Source organism: Pholis gunnellus, assembly GCF_910591455.1.
Source record: "Pholis gunnellus genome assembly, chromosome: 23".
In the NCBI taxonomy this organism is placed as follows: Eukaryota; Metazoa; Chordata; class Actinopteri; order Perciformes; family Pholidae; genus Pholis; species Pholis gunnellus.
In genome coordinates, this window is record NC_136550.1 from 15,173,259 (window position 1) to 15,197,106 (window position 23,848).

Sequence of the window (23,848 nt, forward strand, 5' to 3'; positions counted from 1 at the left end):
AAAAAACCTTGTTTTCGACAATATATCCAGCGGTATTGAACCTCGATACCTTTTCTGAGTTCAGACTGACATGTGTCGATGACATAGAGTCTTCAGACTGTTTTTTATTAGATGGTTTGCCATGGCTATTCTGAGGTTAAACATTACTATACAAAATTCAGATGTTTGAAAATTGAACTATTCACAGAAAAATGTGTCTTTACAGAAATGTTTTCAGGAACCAGGTCGGACTCATGGGATGGAATGTCACGTTCCCAAAGCAATGGAGACAAAGAGACCATCATAACATTTCTGTGTGCTCAGTAAGTTAACATGTAAAGATGTAACATTAGCTTTTTCTGATTTCAAAACAAATGCACAATGCGAAAAAGAAAAGTTTTATTTGACTTTATTATATTATTCCAAAAAAGGCAGCTGATAATGAGGCAAAACACCGAGAGGTCAACAACGAAGATCTCCCCCTCTAAGAAGACACCATGTCTCTGAGATGATCAAAGGCCAGTGTTGAGGTCAGACATATTCAACTTTGTGCTTGAATAAAATATTTAGTCACAGTGAATTTACACTTGGTAATGTTCTTTTCCTCACCAAAGGATTTCCCAATTAAAACTGCGAGCAGTGATGAACGGGCCCTCGCCTCCCTTGCGCGTCGGGGCGGCGGACTCCGGCCTGCGCGTCGGAGAACGTCCGCGACCGCTGGACTGCGCGTCCGCGAGCGAGACGTCGTCGATCCCGCGTGGACCGCCCGATGCCGGAAATGATGCTTTGCAAATAGTACTATGCTGAGGAAAAATGACACTGAAATCAAAATGGCCGACTTCTGGTAGGTTTTACAGCACGGTGCCAAGAGACTTATTTTTAATTCTCCGCAGGATACGTGCGCCTACCCAGTTTCGTACGTGTAGCTCAAACGTAGCGCCGGGGCTGCTCTTTTGAAATATTGTAGGGGGCGCTACAGAGGCAATTTAAAACGGTCAAGGCCAAAAATCATACCACATATTTCTTCCGATGCCTTTGACACATCTGCAAAGTGCCATGAATTTTTGAGCATCCTAACCTACTATGCTATGGAAAAATGACACCAAAATCAAAATGTCCGACTTCCGGTACAGTTAAGAGCATGGTCCCAAGAGCCTTATTTTTAAGTCTCTATGTGATACATGTTCTGACCAAGTTTCATACATGTACGTCAAGCGTAGCCCCGGGGCTGCTCTTTTGAACTGGCTCGGAGGAGTAAATAAAAGTATAAAATATGACATTTGCTTTTGCCAGTAGGTGGCGCTATGAGTTATTTAATTTCTTTCAATTGATCTGCGTTCAGGCTTGAAGTGGCATCATGCACAATAAGTTTTATGAGGATTGAATAATGTACCTTGGAGTTATAACAACTTGATTTTTTATAAAAATGATGCAAAATGGCCGCCACGCCACGTCAAGGTTCTTCGACGAAAGCGCTAGCTTTTAATAATGTGCACATATGCTGATAGTTTCGTGAATTTTCGACAAATGGTTGAGAAGTTATGTGTATTGATATTAAGCCATGCGCCTAGGAAGTTCATTGGTCCATATCTTTTCAACAAAAAGAGCCATCAAAAAGCTTTTGATAAATCTGAGTGATCTACATCCAATAATGATCCACAGCAAATTTGGTAGCAATCGGAGCCAGCGTGTAGGAGGAGTTCGCAAAGATGTGTTTTTCACTAAATTCGAAATGGCGGAAAATTTTTCCAGGGGCCATTTTTGGGCCTGAGAGGCTTTTTGTTAGAGCTAGCGGATATGGACATGTGTGTTGAATTTCAAGTCAATCGGACAAACTGGCCGAGGGGCGTCGCCGGTCCGCCTTGTAGGGGGCGCTAGGGAGCCATTTTTTTACACACAAATATGCAACCTTTCGCAGCAGAGTTTCTCCACCAGACCTGAGAGGTGTGCAAATTTGGTGAGTTTTCATGTATGGCAAGTCCCCAAAAAGCTCCTCCCCCACAAAAATAGGAATCAGAAATATTTCCTTCAGCCAGTAGGTGGCGCTATGAGTTTTTTTTTATGTTTTCAATTCATGTAGGTTCAGGCTTGATGTGGCGTCATGCACAATAAGTTTTTTGCGGATTGGATAATGTACCTTGGAGTTATAACATCTTCCTTTTTCATGGCCAACGATGCGTCGCCACGGCAACAGCGTTCAACGAAAACTCACAATATTTATGGCGATTCTTCATCAATGTCCTAAGACTATCCTTACCGATTTTGAGACTAATCGGGTCACCTGGCTAGGAGGAATAAAGAAAAGTATAAAATATGACATTTCCTTCAGCCAGTAGGTGGCGCTATGAGTTATTTAATTTGTTTCAATTTAAGTATGTTCAGGCTTGAAGTGGCATCATGCACAAGAAGTTTTGTGCGGATAGGTTAATGTACCTTGGAGTTATAACAACTTGTTTTTTCAGAAAAAAGATGCAAAATGGCCGCCACGCCACGTCCAGGTTCTTCGACGAAAACTCTAGCTTTTAATAATTTTTAATCACAAAGGTCTTAAGAGCACCCTGAACAAATATGAAGTCGATCGCATGAATGCTCTAGGAGGAGTTCGTTAAAATACGAAGGCTGCAAAATGCGAAAAGTGCCAAAAAACACAACTTTGCGGGTTTACTGTAGCTCCCCCTATTGGCTGAATGCAAAAAAAATCTCAGGGTACGTTACGGGATGCGATGTGCACATATGCTGAAAGGTTCGTGAATTTTCGATAAATGGTTGAGAAGTTATGTGTATTGATATTAAGCCACGCCCTCAAGAAGTTCATTGGTCCATATCTTATCAACGCAAAGAGCCATCAAAAAGCTTTTGATAAATCTGAGTGATATACATCCAATAATGATCTACAGCAAATTTGGTAGTAATCGGAGCCAGCGTGTAGGAGGAGTTTGCAAAGATGTGTTTTTCACTAAATTCAAGATGGCGGAAAATCTAAGTAGGCGGAGCTTAGGGGTCTGATTGGCTTTTTTGTAGATCTAGCATGATTGGACATGTGTGTTGAATTTCAAGTAAATCGGACATATTGGCCGAGAGGAGCCGCAAATCCGCCTTGTAGGGGGCGCTAGAGAGCCATTTTTTTACACACAAATATGCAACCTTGCGCAGCAGAGTTTCTACACCAGATGTGAGAGGTGTGCAAATTTGGTGAGTTTTCATGCATGGCAAGTGCCCCAAAAAGTCCTTTCCTGACGCGGACGCCTACAATAACAATAGGGCCTTCGCTGGCCCGACGTTGTCGGTCGCTCGGGCCCTAATTACCAAAGAAGAGCTACAACAACAGGATGAGGAGGAAGCCAGAATGTTGCTCCAGGAAATGAAATAAAAAGACTCCAACTGTCCCTGCTTGGCCTGGAGAAAAAGAGCCTGCGCCTTTCAGCGAGTACAGGCACAAAGAGGTATTGGAGAAGTTACAACCACAATTCTGAAAAGAGACAGTTGTAAGGCTATAACATCATAATACACTTAAACTGTTTTAATCACTCACTTAGAACATTTCACAGTGAAGTGAAAACATGTTCTTGGTTGGCGTGGGCTGTGGAGTGTGGATCCACTTTGAGTGTGCAGGTGTGCAAGGAGACTGGATAAACAAAGACGTCCTTTGTGGGTGTCATCGAGACCCTGGTACATATCTGTAAGTATATCACATGCTCCGGTGAATTAATTAAGAAATAATTCACTAAAAAGAGCACCAAAAGTATATATTAGACATATAACACTGACAAAAAATATTATGTACAATGGATCAGATCCAGAATGCGGTTGGTAATCTTCAATTAAATTAAATTAAATTAAATTTATTTTGTATAGCCCAAAATCACAAATCACCTCAGAGGGTTTAACAATCTGTACACAGAGGAGGCTGCCCAACTCAAGAGGTGAATCCATCAAAGAAGAGCCAATATGGAGGAGGATGGAGAGGAGATGTGCCATATTAGCATGTCTCTCTTGCTTTGTAAGTCTGTCTTAACATTACGCTTTTTCTACCCATTATTATTCTTTGTAACCTGTCCTCCCACTTTTATGTAGACTTGACAGTTTACTTTGTACACCCAAAGAAAATGCAGTTTAATATTGTATATAGTAGCCTATCGATTTAATGTTTGAGGGAGTCAGCTTTAGTTTCTGCTGTTGTTGAACTGTACTGGGTTATACTGAGAGGTGTATCTAATGTTTAGTCTCTATCCTCTTTCATATTGGATGGAAGAAACACCTCAAAAACAGATTATATAAAAAATACTTTTACATTATAACATTGCTGATATCATTTATTGCAGGGCTGTTGCAATATTAATATATTATCTATCTAGGTTAGCTTTATCTAGGCCTAATAAGCTAGCAGGTACAGGGCTGGTTTGATACAGTAACAGTATTTTAATATGAACTGGATTAGACTATATTCCACAAACACACTTAGCTTTTGTCTTCTTGGAACTCAAACATCAGGAGGAGGAGGAACTGATCAGCGCTCTTGTTTGAATGCATCTGGCGCGGTTAAATGACGTCATACACGCGCCACCATAACTACATGTGGAACTGTGTGGCTAAGTTGAATAGCTTATTTAGTTGTTACGTTTATTTTCGGTGTGTCCTGTTGTCTGTAGTTGGATATCAGAGTGCACGTGGTGCGTCTTTTCGTTCTTAGTGAAACTATATTAAGAAGAACTTTGCTATTAAATGCTGTCAGTTAGCTTTCTGCTAAGAGCAGACGACAAGCTAACATCAACAGCTAGTTGACACAGCAACGGTAGCCAGCAGACACTGGTCCTCGCTGCTCTGAACAGATGGCTGATGAAAGCGTGAAAAGTGAAGCTTCGGCCCAGCAGGAAAAAGAGGATGGAGATAACGGGAGCAGTCAGAAGACAGAGAGCCGTGATGGAGAAAACCAAACGGTGTCCAAAAGGCAAAGGAAGAAGCTTCTGAAGCAGCAGAAATGGGAAGGAGAGAGGGACCTACGGAAGTAAGTTACATTTCATTACAGTCATTTAGCAGACGCTTTTATCCAAAGCGACTTACAATAAGTGTATTCAACATAGGTATTCAAGAGAACTACCAGTCACCAGAAGTCATAAGTGCATCTCCTTTTTTAAACAAGCATCTAAGAGCATAAACCAGAGCCAAAGTACAGAGCAGAAACAAACTAGTATGAATACAATAAGTGCTAGGAGGAAGGCTCAGGGTAGTACTCAGTACTAGATTAATCAGCAGATATGAAAGAATCTGCTTTATTTATATGGATGCTTTATTTGTGTAGCCCCGGCCATCAGTTCTCTCAGTGATGATGGTAAGTAAGATGTGGGAACATCTAAAATGTCATAAAATACATAACAGCATTAACAGGATGGGAGCAGGAGCACAAGATGATTAGACACAAACCAGCAGATTATATAAAACACTTTATTACTGTGGTTCACTATCATAACATTAACTGAAACAGCTGGCTGCTGCCTATTTTGTGACCCAGTGTTTCATTTACCCATCACACTGCATACAGGGAGGGATATGAATACCTATCTTATCAGTGTGAGTATAGGGATATTAATTTAGTGTTCAATCCAATGAAACGATCAAAACAAATATTTTATACGTAGTGTCATAACAGTATCTGCCCTGTGCTCTCTGCTGCAGGCAGAAACGGAAGGAGAAGAAGCAGCAGCGTCGGCAGCAGAGGCACAACCATCATCATCAGGAGGAAGAGGAGGAGGATGAGGAGGGAGGAGAGGCCCAGAACGCCAGGAAACGTCTCCGCAGAGATGTGACGCCCAGCTCACTGAGGCTGGTGGTGGACTGCAGCTTCGACAACCTCATGCTCATCAAGGTGAAAAAGCTCTGGGAACCATTGTGGAGGGAAAGCCACCATGTGTTTATTACGATATGAGCTGCGGTTCAGACTCTCCTGATCGATAATCTGGTCGTGTCTTCAGGATGTCCGCAAGCTTCACAGACAGGTCCAGCGGTGCTATGCTGAGAACAGACGAGCCTTGCATCCAGTGCAGGTTAGTGGCTGCTGACTGACGTGTAATAGCAGAGACACTCCTCTCTGATGTATAACCATTCCTCTCACCTCCACAGTTTTATCTGACAAGCCTGGGGGGGCAGCTGAAACAGAGCATGGATGAGAAGGACAAAGGATGGGTCAACTGGAAGGTAAGCACCGATTTATTTTTATTATATATTTTTTTTCAAGCCAGCTGTGTGAGTTTTCGTTTACTATGTCACTGAGTAATTGTCAGTCAGCTCACCCCCACTGATTTGTAGAGTACTCCACCTATTAAGCATAGTCTAACTCGTGATGGAGAGTTAAAAAGAGAACAGATCACACTGCATGTAGTAGAACCAGAGATATGGTCTTACTTTATTCCAAAGATACTATTTCTCACGATACAGTGTTTCATAACTGTGTGTATATGTGCATGCTGCTGTTCTGCGCAGGACATCACAATTAAAACGGAGCACTACAGTGAAGTTGTGGCGCAGGAGGAGCTGGTGTACCTAACGTCAGACTCTCCCAACGTGCTGGAAGAGCTGGACCACAAAAAGGCCTATGTGATAGGAGGCCTGGTGGACCACAACCACCACAAGGTCTGTCTGGCTTCACGGCTACAATGCACTGCTGGTGGTAGTTCCTGCTTGCTGATTCCAGCTGGTTGGTTTCCTGTCTGGGTTTTGTTTGCAGGGGATCACGTTTGAGAGGGCAAAGGAGCTGGGGATCGATCACGCTCAGCTTCCTCTGAGCACTTTTGTCAAGATGAACAGTCGGAAGGTCCTGGCAGTCAACCATGGTAAGGTCACCTGGGACCTCAGCTGAAGACATGAAAAAGTCTTGCAGCGGTCTCTGTTACACAAGGTTACAGTGCTTTGGTGTTCGGGCATACACCGATTACATCACTTGCCCACCCCCCCTACCTTTTGTTTTGCTTTTTTAAAGAGAAATAAAAGACATCTAGTTCATTTTTGCGTATCAGCACCTACATTGATCAAATAATAAACCATGTCAATTCATAAAATACTCAGCATGTTATCAATACTTAGTCGGACGACGGACGCGACAATTATCCACTGAAAGTTTCTTTGCAGCACAGAGTAGCAGGAGTCAGATTTCACTTGTCATGTGACGAGAGTAAGAAGAGGTGACCGACAAGACGATGGCGGAGGAGTTAGTGTCAGAGAAAAATCTAAGAGTGCCTATTTGGCAGTATTTTGGATTTCAAACCCAATGTTAATAAGGAACCTGATAACGTCAATGAGGCAATCTGTAAACGTTGTCTGAAGGTGGCACAGCTGGAGGCTACACGATTAATCATCACACATCTTCAAACGCACCACAACAGTGATTCCATTGGTCCAGTTTAGCTGATCGCAACAATAACTGTATGCTGCTGTCTTGATTATGTCTGTTCTGTGTTCTTTGACTCTCCTTCTCCCACCGCCTGTATTGGGTTTTAAAAGTGTGCTTTCGTCCCTCCGTCAGTGTTTGAGATCGTCCTGGCTTACCTGGAGAAGAGCAGCTGGCAGGAGGCCTTCTTCACCGTCCTGCCTCAGAGGAAAGGAGCGGTGGCCGTTAGCCAGGACGGAACAACTGTTCAGGGAAAAGAAGAGGAAGATTCCGACTCTGACCCCGACACACCAGACCAGACTGAGAAAAGAACCCAAACGTAGTTCAAATGGACAACTTCAAACAAAGTTCACAACATGTGGTTATGTTGATGCTGAGGCTATGCTCCCAAGAGGGATGTTTCTGTTAAAAAAAGCATCTGTTTTTAAATGCCTTTTTTTTTTTTAAACCAGCTATTTATTTAGTTTTACTTTGTGCCTCCTGTAATGGGTGAAAATTGGAAAGTTGAACAGCTAATGGACATTTCAGTTTTGCACGGTTTTCTGGCGGAATATACAGTTGTTATTATTACAGAAAATAATTTATAAATCAATTGTTGTTTAGTTTATTCATTTTTAACGAAAAGATTTCAAGCAAACCAAAGTCAACACATGACCGTTGTCACCGGCCCTGGAATTCTGGGATTTTTGAGAGTACAGTCGCAAAACCTGCACAGGATAAAAATAGATTCTGAGGTAGACCAGGGCCCCGTTCCTCGCACGTGGCTAACTGAGTTAGCCGGATAATTTTCAGGATGAGATTACATAAGTGAGGCTTTTCGGTTCCTCGAAGCAAGTTTGGAAAAATCACCATAGCAACACATCCATAAGCCTGAACCTGCTCCAGAGCAGGCTTGAGCTAGATCCGCTGGATAAGCTGCCACTCCCCCGGAAACAAGTGTCAGCTCCCTTCCTCAGAGATCCATCGATGAGGAAGCGATATTAGTTAGATTAGCGTTTTATAGGGAGAGAGTTCTTCGAGATCGCCAAGATCTGTTATCACATCATGATGACTTCCTGTACGAGCGCTATCGATTCTGCCGACAAGGAATCATTTATTTAAAGACCTTCTCGAGCCGTACATTGAACACCACACGCCATCTACTGTCTCACAGACTGTATCACAGCCTCGCGCTGTGTAGCGAGTGGTTCATGTTTGTACAGTGTCGGTGACGCGGAGAACATCGGGAAAGCCGCTGCATGCCGTGCTGTTCATGACGTTTATTTGGCGATTAAGAAACTTATGGATGTGTTCATTACATCACCATGGCACATGTTGTATTGATCACCATTCTAAATAATGTTTGTGTGCTTAGTGTGTACTTGCTCCCGTGTCCTCTTGATGGCTGGTTGAACTACATGATGGTTGAAAGCACTCATAATGATATGAAGTATTATTAGTACACCATAGATATCATTGTTGTAGAACATGATTAAGGTGGACTCATGATAAGAATAGAGAGAATTACACACAATTTATTTTCACCGCTTATGAATAATACATACACACTGATCCACCCATACACAGATTCACACACATATTCAAACTCCTATTCTATATGATAATCTACACATACATGTATATACACATATATTTATAGTAGCCTACATGATACATAAGTGCATACAGTACATATATCCTCATAAGTATCTATTAATTCGTATCAGTTAGATTCTCTTTGGGCTTGTTTTTATCTACTTATTCTGAAAGAGTTGAGATAATTATTTTCGCTATAGATCTCATTGGATGATGCGTTCCATTAAGCCTACTGCCAGCAGCACATTTAAAGAAATATCATCTGATTGATTGGGGTGATGAGGCTCTTAAAATTAACCGATACATTTTCCCAACACTTGCGCATTTAACGAAGTCTGCGATATTTTGCCATGCTTCTCGTCTAGCCCTCGCAGCGTTAGATTTCGTCATGATTATGGTCTTGAATTCCTCGTATGCGTTCATGATCATCTCCTGTAGAGAATAAAAAGAGGCTCTTTCTTTGCGTTTATTTGCCGTTGTACTGTTAGAAAATCATGGTTTCGGTGATCGACGCTTCCCCCTTTTGAAGTAGGACGGGCACGCGCAACGATCCTGATGACTGACATCTGGTTCGAATTAACGAGACTGTTTGAGCGCGGATCAGCCTTTGAGGAACCGAGATAGCCTGATGTCAATCATCGAGTTAATTTAAGCTGGATAATAGGACATTTGATCGACTTAGTTCAACCACGTACGAGGAATAGGGCCCTGGTGCTGACCAGAAGGCACTGGGTGACACCAGTAGTATACATTCTGACTTTATGAAATGTGATGAGTCAAGAGTGTTGTAGAAGAATCGGGTTTCAGTTGGTTGCATTCTTCAACCTCACCACTAGATGCCACTAAATCCTGCACACTGCTCCTTTAAGGCAACACCTGCATAATGCAGTCATTAGGACTTGGTCTGGAGGCGCTGTTGTGAAGCCTTTATTATTTCAGTGTATAGAGTGCTTATATGTTGCATCATTTAAGAAAGGGATTTAATAATTATGACGTGTGCATGCACAGAGGGGACGTTAGGGGCTCCAGAGTGGGCTAATCTGGCCCTGCATACAAGTAGAGCAACAGAGAACCAACTACATGATGCTGCCTTGTATGCCATCAGAATGCATTGAACAGTGACAGATATGGGAAGATATTTGACATGAAATGAAGGCTCATCTGATGAAAATGTTCAAATGTATTCACATTGCAGTGCCACAGCTTTGGTGGAAACACAACACATCTCGTGGAACCATGTGAAGAATGAATGAAGAACAAAGGCAGCAGTAGAATACAAGGCAATGTGAAATGTTCTGGACCGATCCTCTATCAATCACACTGTTAGTGTAGCACCTTTTCATAGGTCGATGCAGCTCAAAGTGCTTCACAAAAACAGGTCTATACATGGTTCTTAATCAAAGACCTGGCTCATTAAATGTACAATGAGCTGTCACATCATCAGACTGCTCCAGCTGCAGCTGACTCACAGGTTTTAGTCCGGAACTTAGGAACAACAGGCTCGTACCAGAGGACATGAGGGGCCGCACCGGTTCACCGTGTGTGAGACATATCTTCCGGTGAACCATGGAACATGAAGTGCTTGGTAATGTTAAATAAATATAAAGTCCGAATGGAATGGAAGGGATACCCATGGTTGCTCTAGCAATGAACCCCGGAAGTTGTAGTATCCATGGTAACACGATACGCTCCACCCGGAGAAGAGTCCTCTGTTCAGATAAAGCTGGAGCTAGTCCTTCGTCCAATGGCCCGGAAAGCCCTCAAAGTGTTGGTTGAGTTGAAGTTCCGAGCGGTAAGAGCTGTCGCTTTCTTCATCCTCTCTTCACCTGTCCTCTGGATGTAACTAGTTACTCTAACGTTACACCAGCATTCTAATCTTCTTACTTTCATATTTACGGATTTAACGATGCTGTATGAAGCGCTAATTCGGCGTGTAAATGAATGCAGCACATGTACGTTTAATCAATTCAATCATAAATCAGCTCACCTATTCTCTGACTCACCACCAAGCAGATCGACATAGTATCTGGATAGTCTTTATATCTATCCATCTAGGAATATATATATATATATATATATATATATATGTCGGTTACATTTCTAAAAGGAGTCCTTAAATACTTCAGTGTATTTTTCTATTCCATACGTGTTTTTTGATGTGTAGTTTTAGTATTTGGTTTAGTAAATAGTGGTATTGCTACTTTTACTCTTTTAAGTAAATCTACTTATTCCAATAGCTGCCTGCAGGACTGAACAGACTATATGGGATTATTGTTTAAAATGCTTTTTAATTACAGTCTCAGAAATATGCAATATATGTACTAAATGTATGTTTGTTACATTTGACCTGACAGCATCATTCAATGGTGGCCAGCTGGGGAAGATGCATCAGATTGTTTTTGTCCATATTGATTTAAACTAGAAACTGCTCCAGGTGGAAGACAGTGCTTCAATGCATATCAAAGAGCATAAACACACCTGTGTGAGTTGCAGAGCCTGAGGAAAATATGGACTGTGTAGAACGTTACAGCCCTTATTTGAACCAACAATGAAAAAAGTCCAAACACTAACTTGTAGCTCTTAGGTTTGTACCCTCTGTGACAGCAGGACTAGCTGGACGTGATGATGTGTTACATGGACACACTGTTTTGATTGTGGGGGGATCTGTAAGTTGAAAAGGGGATTCAAGCTTTAGTTTAAATGGCAGTGAATGAGAATCTGTTAGTGTCACGCATGTCATCGTCATCCTCACCACTTGATGATCCATGTACAAGACACAAGTTGACATGAAGTAATATAGAAATATGTAAATATATAAGTATATATACACATGAATAAATAAATGCAGAAATGTGTAAATATATAGGTGTATATACAGGATATATATAAATGAATAAATTAATAAATAAATATACAAATATGTAAATACATAAGTATATACATATAAATGAATAAATACACAAATAAATGTAACTGACATATTTGATGTCTCAATTTAATTTAATTTAGTTTACGATGACAATTAACCATTAAATGACATTATCGTTTGGTTTTCTTCTTTTATTTAAACATTTGCTTGTATGTTTAGTTATGTATTTATACAATTTATTCCATCCCTTAAAACCTTCCATACATAAGAAGACATAGACAGAAATAAAGGAGAAGCAGAAATAAAAAGCGAAGCAGAAATACATATTTGAATAAAGGGTGAACTAGAGACAACGCTAGTCCAGCTCAATCAGAAGTGGCCTTCAGTAATATATTGATCACTCTTAGCAGTCAGTAAAAATGTGCACATATGACTTATAACCCTGTTTAATCATACTCTGTTCCTCCACTGCTCGCAGGTTTCTTGTCCTGGAGTCCATCTGCCAGCCAAGGATGATATCTACCTCAGCATGTGCTTCATGGGTCAGTGCTGTCAGTCGGAATGTCTCCCTGCTGTCTTCCCTCTGCTGTTTCACGAGAAGATGACCTTTGAAAAGGTAAGTCTTTACTTCTGAGAGGAGTGTATACTCTCAATGGGAAAACTAGCTGAAGTGTAATACATGAAATGTGTGAAAAGTTAGATGTATTAAATACCATAAATAAAGTCAACATGACTGTACAGTACATACCAATAAGAACTCCTGTAGATATAGAACATTACTATTGTTTGTAAAATAAGGAAGCTATAGAATTAAATAAAAAAATATGAATATTTTGTTTTTGTCTAGATTTTCCGGCATGCAGTCGACCCCGGAGACATCGCTGTAATGCTTGAATGTCAGTAAATTAATATTTGGTTGTAAACATTTATACTGTCTGTAGCAGATATTGTATCAACTGATGTGCTGGATTTTGCCTTCTTATTTATTTTTCATACATGATCCCGTCTCAGATTATTTTCTCTGGTTCTTAAGAGGCCAGCCTCAGCTTCATACTGACACTTGACACCTTTTCTCGTCAGATGAGATGGTCACTATTGAACTGGTGCAGCTGATTCCTCCAGGTGAGGTTATTTGTTTTTATATCCACACTTCTTTGTTCCACCGGTTAGAAATATACCCACATGTAACGCTGCAGACACTTGAACTTTGACCTTAAACGAACAGGTTCCAGCCCGGATTACGAGGTGTAACAGACGTGTGTTTGTGTTTGCAGCGGTGGACTCTCTGGCCAGCTTTGAAGAAGATGCTCGACGTTTCTTATTCCCAAAGCCCAAACTGGTTCCCTCCTCCTCTGGAGTGGATCGAGAGGTTCTGATGACCCGAACTCCTCACTTTCCAGTAGGTCCAACCCTCTGACACTTTACCTGAAAGTGTACAATAATGCTGTCTATTTCCAGCACGTGGCTTAAAGGTATTAAGTGGAGCCTGTTCATATGGATACATCACAAGCACATTACTACATTTCCTTGGCCACAGTAGCAGGGAAATATGAAAGACTAAGACTGTCTATATGTATGATCTTTGCAGGTAAATGTGATTATGGCACAACTATTTCTTCTCCTCTTTTTTTTTCAGGGTATCGCTCCCAGGTTGGAGTTTTCCACCAAAACCACCATCATTGAGTGCTCAGCTGATGCAGAGATCAACGTTTACCCCAATGTACCCATGGTAAAGACTGTATTACATGGCTCAACATTTATGTAGATGATGCATGATAATTAAAACTGCATCATACAACATTTGAGGTGACCACATTAACTGAACCAGATTAGATTTGTGTCAGCAGCAGACCCATACATGATACCAGTCCACAGTATTTTCCTTGAATTGAGAGTGCGGCCTTTTTTTAAACATATCAGGCTCATACTTGTATTTTTCTACTTGAATATGTTTACATGCTTTAATGTTGAAAAAACATTATTTTCTCAAACTGTCTGAATATACCTCTATTCACCTGTATTCAGTCTGAAACGCTCCCATTTAGCGCCTGTCTCTTTAAGACTATTCTGCTCTGATTGGCTTGCGAGAAAAATATTGTGCACCTTTGCAAAGGTTGTTCTAAAGCTGTGGCTCTCCAGATACCAGATATAAAACACAAGATCCAATATATATAATAATAAAAAAAAGAATAATCCCCACTTTTTTACGCTATATTTGCCGAATATTAGCAGCTCCTGTTTGCAGTGTAGCCATGGATTTACAGACAACTGTCCCTGGATGACTTTGATACTGACGACCACTAAAAATCTAAGACTGTGTTCATATATGACAGCTGCTAACTGTGGTGATAAGTGGGTCAAACTAGGTAAAACTACAACAACTTCCCCTTGTTTTCTGAACAACGTCGCACACTTCCCTTCACCTAACAGTGTCTTTGCCTCACGTCTCTCCCTCTGCGGACCTCCCTCAGCTCTCTCAGAGTTGGAAAACTTCTGATTTAGAGGATCTAAGGCCACAATCAGGCTACAATTGTATGAGATATGTTCCTGGGGCCAGTCAGAGCACTGCTTTAAAAGTAAGTAACTCCATGATGTACAAGAAGCCAATGCAAGGATGATACTTGGACAGGTGTGACGTGGTCTCTTCTTTAAAGCGTGGCAGCTGAGTTGTGAACAGACATATTTGACAGCAGAAAGCATGACCTTCCTTGACTGGCATCTCAAAATTAATATTGTATTCAAATGTTACAGCTATGGTTCTAGCAGAAGGTCTAACATAGGCAGCTACAAAGCCCAGCCCTTATGTTATGTTTAAGTTGAAGATAGTTCTGAGACATCCACTCTTCTGTTTCCAGAGGCCGGTGATAAAGAGGAACAGGAAACATTCCAGCAGACCCAGGAGCTCCTCTCCTCAGGTGAGCAAATCTCAAACCCTTGGAAGGAGACGAGGTGGCAGGGCGCACAGAGACAGACGCAGCAGCGGCAGGTCAGTGTCATATATTCCCAGAGCCCAGTCCCTGTCCCCTCTGAGAGCTGGAGTCACACAGCGCCTGGCCCGGCTCAGCCTGGACTCTGCAGCTCCCGGCCCAGCCAACTGGGACACAAGCAGCCCCTCCCAGCCTGTAAGCACAAACATCACATCTCTGTTTCAAAATTCACAATCGATTTTTCAAAAGTGTCCGTCATTTCCAGCCACTAGATGGCAGAGAAGAGCTGAACTGTCTAGGATTCAGCACAGACGTTATTTCTATAGCACTGAGTGTTGTCTTAACTTGTCGAACCTATTACAAATATCACCTCGACCATGTAATGTAGTGTTTCACCGGTGAGAAGGTTTGGCAGTCAGTTACAAAATGACTCCAGTATTGGCCAAAAGCATAATATAATAATATTAACATCATCAGAGTGTATGTGTTGGATGTTTAAACAGGTCATACAGATCCACCACTTAAACATAAACACACTCAAAGCAAATGTCCATCCTTTAACTGTAAACCTCACTTAGACCTCCATGTCACCCAGCCAGAAGCAGCTCTCTGTCACTGTGTAATCAAAGCATGGTGTCAGCAACTATGAGAACCTGTTTTATCATTTGGAACCCAGCCGTTAGTTGTAACAAGGGATTACTAAGATATTTATTAGCCCTTTGACTTGAACCATGACATTCTCTGTCTGAAACGCCCCGAGTTAGTCTCTTTAACCCGCTCCTGAAAAAGCCCAGTCTGCTCTGGTTGGCATAAGAGAAAAATATGGTCCCGTTGAATCACATGTTTTCTGATACGAGGCAGCCCACAAAACACGGTCTGGGTTGTCTTATTTCACAGTTTGTGGGTTGGTAGACCCACAGAATGAGAACACACACTGAAAAAGTGTGATTTTCGTGAAATGTCACGCTTTATTGTTTATATTTTCCCATCAGCTACTGACCTGATCTGTTCCAGAATACTTAGACAGAGCATTTAGCACACTATGCTAAATTGCTAATGAAATTAGCCACTTAAGCAGATCATATCAGACTAAGTAGAAGGGAACAGCAAAACCCCTGAATGTATTGAATTGACCAAGGGAGCGTTTCATTGGTTATAAAGTAAGTTTTTCATCGGTGTTATTTCTTCTTTCAAAGGTTATATGGCCTCGATACAGTTTCTGGTTTTGTTGTAACGTCCTATAATTTCCTCTCATTCTGATGTTTTGACAGTTGGGTTGACTCTCAAACCAGTTGACTGAGAGGACATTTGGGGATTGGTTGGTGGTCTCCATTGCTAATTATTATTAGTCACTGACATTTCAGTCAACATATTTGCTGTTTGGAACATCCACTATATGAATAAACAATAAACTGTCCAACCCTCTTGGTCGTGTACATCCTGAAGCAGTTGGACCTGCAGGCCTGCTCACTGCGTCATCACTCTCCTGTAGCAATATAGCAATACACCTACCAACACGTCTAAAGGTCATTGAATAAATATCTCATTTAAAAAACAACAACGCTCGAACTGAAATGTATAAACGTCAATTCGTAGTTGAAGAATCGCTCCTACATCTCAGCTGATTTCCATAGCACCACCGCGTGAAACTGTTAGAAGATGTATTGCTGAACTTGGCTGTATCCCCCTGTATTCAGTCTTTATGCTAAGCTAGGCTACACACATACTGCCTTCAGCTCTGGAGACATAAGATTCATGTCCATTTTCACTCTCGGAAAGAAAGAGGATAAGCAAAATTCCCAACAAGTTGAACTATTCTTGACAGGTGAAACCGAGGACTTCGAAATACAGGACTGGAACCTGTGATAACCTTTGTAGACACAGGCCTACATGTGAATTATGATGAGTTGAGAAACACACAAATATGTATATTTGGTATCTGTAACTTAAACTCTTCAATCATGTGTAAATATATTGAATAAATTATAAAAAAATACAGATTGAGCCATTAATAACTGCAATTGAGACAAGAAGTAGAGGGTGATGTGAATCAGTTGCTGAGGAGCAGATGCATTAATGTGATGGTGAAAAGAAACTCCTCTCTGCCTCCATTGGTAGGTTGGAGGGATATCAGAAGATGACTCCAGTTCTTCAGAGACACATGAACCCCTTGACCAACACCAAGGTCCTGACCCTTCACGGCTGTGGCGCTCTTACAGGGAACAGGCCAGGCACAGCAGGTCCTTTTCTCCACATTCATAGTATAATCTTGCCCCTCATTACATAGGTAGAGAATATAATCACAAAATATCAAAATGAAATGAAAGCCTATTGTGATGATGTTCAGGTCTCAGTCCAGCTCTCACAGAGAATGGGAAGAGGTACAAGCGCGTGTTCGGGGACTCCTTACGACACCAAAAGCTGTACGGAGACTTGCCTATGTAAGTACAACATGTCATCAGTATGTGTTTCAGTCTGGTGTTAGACGTGTTACCATGTACAGGCCACTATACCCTGACTGGCCACTGGCCTCTGTTTTCTGATCTGATGTTAATTCAAACTTAGAACTTCCCCCATGATGATGTTGTTCTGGAATTTAGCATGTGAACTATTGTAGAACAGGTCATTTCACCCCTGTGTGTTTTACTTGGCCTTTATAAGAGACCTGCCTTTAAAAAAATTAAAAAAAAGATTTAGCCAAATATGCAAGTTTCTCCTTTGAAGTGTCTTTGAGGGTAAACTTATCCCTGGGAATTTTAGCACAAGTTTGACACTTTGATAAACAGCTAGCAAAGCAAACAAGATCACAATTCAACGATACCACAAAGACAATATGACTAACATTGTGTTTTAGGGGCCACACACTCCGAGGTAGATGAGGTTTTGGCCAGGAGGTCCATCTCTCCAGGTCCACCGTGATGACCTGGCCAGACTCTGGAAAGGTGAGGTGGACCTGCTCTGTCTCTATAGGTTTCACTTTTCACTTGAAGAAAATGCTGCCCTCCTGTGACATCATGCTGAAGATGCATACCATGTAATGCAACATGTTAACACTTCCTTTTGTCTCTACACTGTGAACTATCCAACGAGGGGGAACAAAATCATCTCTTTTTCCGAAAGCTTATGCTTTTAACAAGACTTTTAATTTGAAACTACTCACAATTTAATCACACACCCACTGTACTGCAAATAACATATTAGGACCACCTGAAGCACCAAAGCGTCCAAAGAAGCCCAACATTGTACTGTTGCTAACATGTGTGATGTCTTTTTCCTCTCCTTTAGGGAAAGTCACCTTGTCAATTAAGTCTCCAGATGTCAAGACTCTCCTGATGTGTGTGTGTATGTGTACATGTGTATGTGGTTTTGACATTTAAATGTCCACACATGATGAATGTGTTTATGTGTTTAAGCTAAAAATAAACCGTTAAGAATTGAAACTCATTGTTATATCTCAGTTTGGACACCAGCCAGTAGTGTGAGTTTGAAGTCTTTCATCCCCATTCCGTTAATCTTTCAAGCTGACATTGTCGAGTCCTCAGGTAAATCCCCAGAAGGCCATTAAAAGCAAACTGTGTCCATGACGATGCAGCTCTGTGTGAACTAGTGCTGTATATCAGAGAAATAGCTGCTCGCCATGACTGTAAGGCATTAAACACTGGCTCGACCAGGAACATTGTGATCTATTGCGGAATGGCTGCTGAAACAGAACTCTATTTTGGTGTAATAAGCAGTCAAACTAAAGGCCTCAGTGGCAGTGCAGATTCAACAAAAGTCTTAATTCTGTAAGTTACAGACAGTTTGGAACTAGCAGGGGCTAGTGGGGTTGATTCATGTGCCCTGGTCAGTTAACTTTAGCCCCTTTTGAGTTATTCAACAGACGATTCACTTTAACAATGATTCAACTATGTCATGCAGCAATTTGTAAAATCACTGTGATTGACGGATTGTCTGTTTTGGCACCAGCACTTTATACATGTGGGGCAAATCACCTGAAATGCACATAAAATATATCAGGTACACTGAGATAATCATGACTTTAAGAACTGATAAAAACATCAACTATTTTAAGTATAAACCATCGTCTTAAAGAGGGTTGTGTGGTCGGTCCTAAGGGCAGACACCGCAGGCTACTGCACACGTTCAGGTGTTCATTTTACTATTTTGTCTATTTGCGTCTGTAGATTTCTCCTAAATTCACCATAAGTTACTATTAGATAATGCCTCATTTGCATATATAAACATAACATTTCGTTACGTTAAAACATAGTTTTCTCTAAATATGCCACAACCCGGCTCCAAGGCTGTAACAAAAATGAGACAAGACGAGTGGAAAGTGATAAATAGACATTTATTTAAAGTACCAATAACTAAACTAAACAAACTAAACAAACACTCAAAACACAGCAGCAGCCGTGTCTGCCAAAAAGTAGAGCAACCAAAGAGGAGGACCTGGGGCCTTTATACCTGGCACTCCCACCAGGCTCAGGTGTGTCTTGGCAGCTGATTAGCAACAACCTGAAAGACAGAAAGACAAACAGGACATAGACCCCTAGTGGAAGGGAGGGGTCGTCACATCCCCCTCCATAAAACGGTGTTCCCAGCAGGAATACTGACAACTACATACAGATTTAAAATGTACAGATTTCATACTACCGGTTATAGCGCATCCCCCAGCTCACCAATCAATCTCCACTCTGTAACTCCAACATGTGGAGAAGCATCTAAGAGTGAGAGCAGACAAGGAAGGAAGGCCAGAGAGATTACAGTGACATGGTACAGCACATGATTGAGAAGCAAGTTTTCATAGGAGGGTAACAAGTGGTGAACACAAAGAACTGTAATTTCCATAATACCCGAAGACCAAAAAGCACAGAACCGAAGTACCATAAGTGCTAATCCGACGTAGTATCCAAAAGGTTCCTCTGGAAAAGGCTCACTAGCCAACCAAATCGTCTGCAGACGCACAACGCAAAGAGGCAACCCAACTACAACTCAGCTCACCCAACCAAGGCATGAGCTGTAGCGCTTATGTTCCAGGCCAAGCTAACAACTTGCCTGTCACCGCACAACAACGAACAGTTCACCACATCCCTCCTTTAACTACCGACTTGCTCACCCTATGAACCATTCATACCTACTGCACACTGTGCAGCAGCAGTCTTCAGGTTCTCAGGTTAATTAACACCTGCAATGTAACTGGGTCCAATACCTAGACACCCAACAGGCAGTGCAATGCTCTCATTATCGAATCCAGAATCATCCAGAAACATCCAGAACATTACCATCATCACAAAAAACGTTAGCAGGAAACACCAGAAACTATTGTTTCCCTCAATAAAGCCAGGACCAGCAAACCATCAAGCCTCAGACTGAACCAGAAATCTGAACTTCAGTAGCACTTACATACACCAAACCTTCCAGTTTCATTCATACATATATATTTATTTTTTTCAGATTTATTTAGATAGAACATATTTGATAAGATAATGCCTCATTTGCATATCTTTACATGTAACAGAAGAAAACTGCACTGTGAATTATGTTCCTACACTAGCGGAATATTACTAGTTTCAACCACCTGAAGAACTCAGTTTACCCACAACGTGTATATTCCTTTTTAAAAAGAAATTGTGTTAAATGGTTAAGAACAATGTCATACCTATGGTGGATATGGTTAGTAGATACCAAAAATAAAAACAACAGAATCGGTCAAATATTGAGCAACTTTCTTTTATTTGCTTACAGTTACACATAACGTAGTACATGTTGATTCACATACTGTAGGTACTCAAGTAGTTGGAGTGAAGGGGGGGGTTGATGCCAATGTGCTTTTGAAATGTAGAATACAACCTGATTGCGAGGGCTTATCATTTCTGATCAGTATGAAATTACAAACAACTACCTTCATTCAACCATGTTTTATTTCAAATATGGCCCTTTTGACAGTGTATGGACGACTACAACAGAGATACTGAGACTCACTTTAATCCAGACATAATGTTTTGGAATTTGGACGTCTCCTAAAAATGAAGCCCATAAAACGTACAAGTCACGAGATATGTTATCTCCAAGGACGTACAGTAGTCATGTGAAATCACACTAAGCCTGACAGCACTCGGTAAACACCATTAGGCTACTTCATTGGACATTTTTATTATTCTGAAAATAGACAAAGTTTGCTTTTTCAACACTCCATGACCTCTATCAAAACAACTGCATGAAACCTGGTTTAAAGACAAAGCTGAAAGATATTCTTTCTAAGCTAGGTAGCTGCTCACATGGCAACGTATTGACACATGGCTGCTGCTTTGGGAACAGTTTTTAATACCTAGCAAAGAAAGTCTTTCTTCTGTGATTTTTCCAAACTGGACCACTAACATTTTGTAGTGTAGACAGTTGCTAATTTTCTACGCCAGCCTCGCTACTTATGTGGTAAAGTATTGACACATTAGCTGCAGGTTTGTGTTCAGTACTTTACAAAATCTCACAGATGTTTCTATGGTGATATTTTCCCCCAAACTAGACCACTAAAATCAGCATGTCTAACTAAATTTCAACTTCTAACTTCAAATGGAACGCGTCGTACAGTGTGATATTGTGCTGTAAACTACTCTGATAGTTTCATTTCTACCACAATCTGAGCAACAAACTACCAAGACGCTTAATTGTTGTGTGTAGAATGTAGATGGGCTGAGTCTGTTGTCCTAGAAAATACCTCCATTAGCATGGGATGGATAACATGAGTGTCATTGAGTTGAGTGTTTCTATGGATTACTGTTTTTCCTGCCATGACATGGGAAAGGTATTTGGCTCAGACTCTTGGTATGATGGAAAGTAAACCAAAGAAAAGAATGAGTGCTACTTCAACCTATGTGACAATGGTATTGATTATCATGCTGGAAACATTGATTATGGGACCATCACTGGGAACATAACATAAAGAGTACAACAAAAAACCCTCAGCAAAACCACTGTTGGTCCCAGGTTGTGTTTTTCAAGTCGACTCCATCAAACAACTCTACACTACTTATTCCAAGCTTAAGTACTGTACAGTATGTGCATGTGTAGGCATCATAGTATTCAGCTGCTGCATGGAGTCAAATAAATAGCTTAGTTACAGACATAGATATACATTTGATAAAAAAAAAAGTTAGACCACAAGCATCACACGCAGTGAGCATCACAAATAACAGTGCAGCCAACGAGCATTAACATAAGTACAGACATTTGTGGCATTTACGTCAAAGGATTTAACTGTCATTGACATTCTAAGGAAGGCGAGGCCCATTGGTCAGTCTGTCCAGCCAACACATTTGTCCATAGTATTTTAAAAAGTACTGGTTAAGTAATTGCCATTGTTGCCATCATGTCCACCTGCCTACAAGAACAATCAAAATGGAATTACTAGAATGACATAAAATGAACTAAGCACATTAAGTAAGTTTCCATCCACCCGTTTTTATGCGCATGGTTTTCTTCACAAAAACACCTGTGTGAAGCTGCTGACAATATCGACAACATCTTGAAATATTGCAAAAAAAGGTTGGTGTATCGATAAAAGCAAAATGCGCCAAAGTGCAATGAAAACAGAGTGTCAGGTTAAAATCTCGTCACTCCACACAGGCCTGATGTACCCTTCCTCACATTAACACATAAAACAAACAGAAATGTCATATTTCCATTGAGTTTTCTAAATTGTTTTTCACAGTTTGAGGTTTGAAGTTGGTTCTCAAACTGGAGAATTAGCATCACGTGGTGTTAATCGAGATGAACCAACTTCTAATGATCGCATAACGGTAGTGGATGGAAACAAGCATTCATTCTTCTTCGAAATGCGGTAAAGATTTGCAATTCATTCAGATGGAAACCTGGCTAGTGTTGCTCCCGTTTTAGACACTGCTATACTGCTTTACCTCTATAGCTACATTTAGGCTGCAACTAAGGATTATTAATATCATTAATATGTCAATTAATTAAGTCTATGTTATATTAGAAAATAATAAAATATGCCCATCACAATTTCCCAGAGGCCAAAGAGTTCTAGCAGTGCAGCTAGCCAATCACATTCCATGTTTTTTGCCAGTTAGCTATTACAGCAGTTCCTCACAACGTTTTTCGTTCTGCCAGCGGTTTCCAACCTTTCCTGCAACTGGACCATTCTTATATTGACAACTTTGTTGTTGACACGTTAGGCCTTTTATCCTCACTACCTCTTCAGTAGAACATCTCAAGCTCTCTCAAACTCTCAAAAGTGTTTGCTTTGTGCTCATGCTAACTAGTTGCAAAAGTTACACAAATATAGCACATAGCTAAGTAGGTCATGGCGGGCAGATTACCTCATGTACTGTCTTTCAGTCGTTCAAAATTGGGCATGACAGGCAAAGATAAGGAAAGATGCAGATAGGACAAACTATGTCGAGTTAATTACTGCACAAAGTGCCTGCACATTTTTATAATTATCATTCAGTGTTTTTGATGCATCACATCCTTTCCACGCAGCCTGGTATGTTTCAAGGTGCGGTACCAGTTTGCAGCTTTATAGCATGGCTACAAACTAGATGATGTCAAGGGTTGGCTGAGGTGTTATAAATGGCACTGCTGCCAAATCCTGGTCAGCATTTGATCAGTCGAAGAAAAAGCTGTCATAGTGTTATGTTAGGGTGCTGTACTTGTAAACATATTTACCAAAATGTCAAACTGTTCTTTACCAATTGTACTGTTTTCATGTCTTATTCAAGCAGAAATACCTATAACATGCAAAATTCAGTTTACTGCATCTTAGCTTAGCCATTGGTTTAAGAGCATTTGAACATATTTCGACACCACAGTGACAGAAAGTTATGTTAATAAGACACACTCTGATTATCTGATTATTGACACATAAATCCTTAGGAGACAATTAAAATGATCTTGTTTGAGTAGGAACAATTCGGGGTATCTAATGTAATGTAATGATCATTATACTTTGCAATGAATCAAAGACTGTTAGAGATTTGGTTCTGAAAAAATGTACTCAAGTTTCACAGTGTTCAATGACTTCATAAGTCTTGGTTAACCATCTCCTGTCTCTGTGGACTCCATAAAAAAAATCAGTCTGCAGCCAGCGATTAGCAT

At 40.9% G+C, this 23,848-nt stretch overlaps 2 protein-coding genes across 2 annotated transcripts; both read left to right on the top strand.

The window, feature by feature from the left end:
* The first annotated feature begins 4,585 nt into the window (after positions 1 to 4,585).
* On the top strand, positions 4,586 to 7,806 carry trmt10a (tRNA methyltransferase 10A). The gene is made up of 7 exons (XM_079184299.1): positions 4,586 to 4,984; positions 5,653 to 5,842; positions 5,949 to 6,020; positions 6,097 to 6,171; positions 6,457 to 6,606; positions 6,701 to 6,806; positions 7,496 to 7,806. The coding sequence occupies exons 1-7, from the start codon at positions 4,809 to 4,811 to the stop codon at positions 7,681 to 7,683; spliced, it is 957 nt and encodes a 318-aa protein (XP_079040425.1). The 5' UTR covers positions 4,586 to 4,808; the 3' UTR covers positions 7,684 to 7,806.
* A 2,873-nt stretch (positions 7,807 to 10,679) lies between these two features.
* On the top strand, positions 10,680 to 17,650 carry spata6l (spermatogenesis associated 6-like; the record flags this gene model as incomplete). Its single annotated transcript, XM_079184645.1, has 10 exons — positions 10,680 to 10,727; positions 12,283 to 12,420; positions 12,652 to 12,700; positions 12,885 to 12,926; positions 13,079 to 13,203; positions 13,441 to 13,533; positions 14,660 to 14,926; positions 16,850 to 16,971; positions 17,079 to 17,176; positions 17,586 to 17,650. The coding sequence occupies 10 exons, from the start codon at positions 10,680 to 10,682 to the stop codon at positions 17,648 to 17,650; spliced, it is 1,047 nt and encodes a 348-aa protein (XP_079040771.1).
* Positions 17,651 to 23,848: the final 6,198 nt, after the last annotated feature.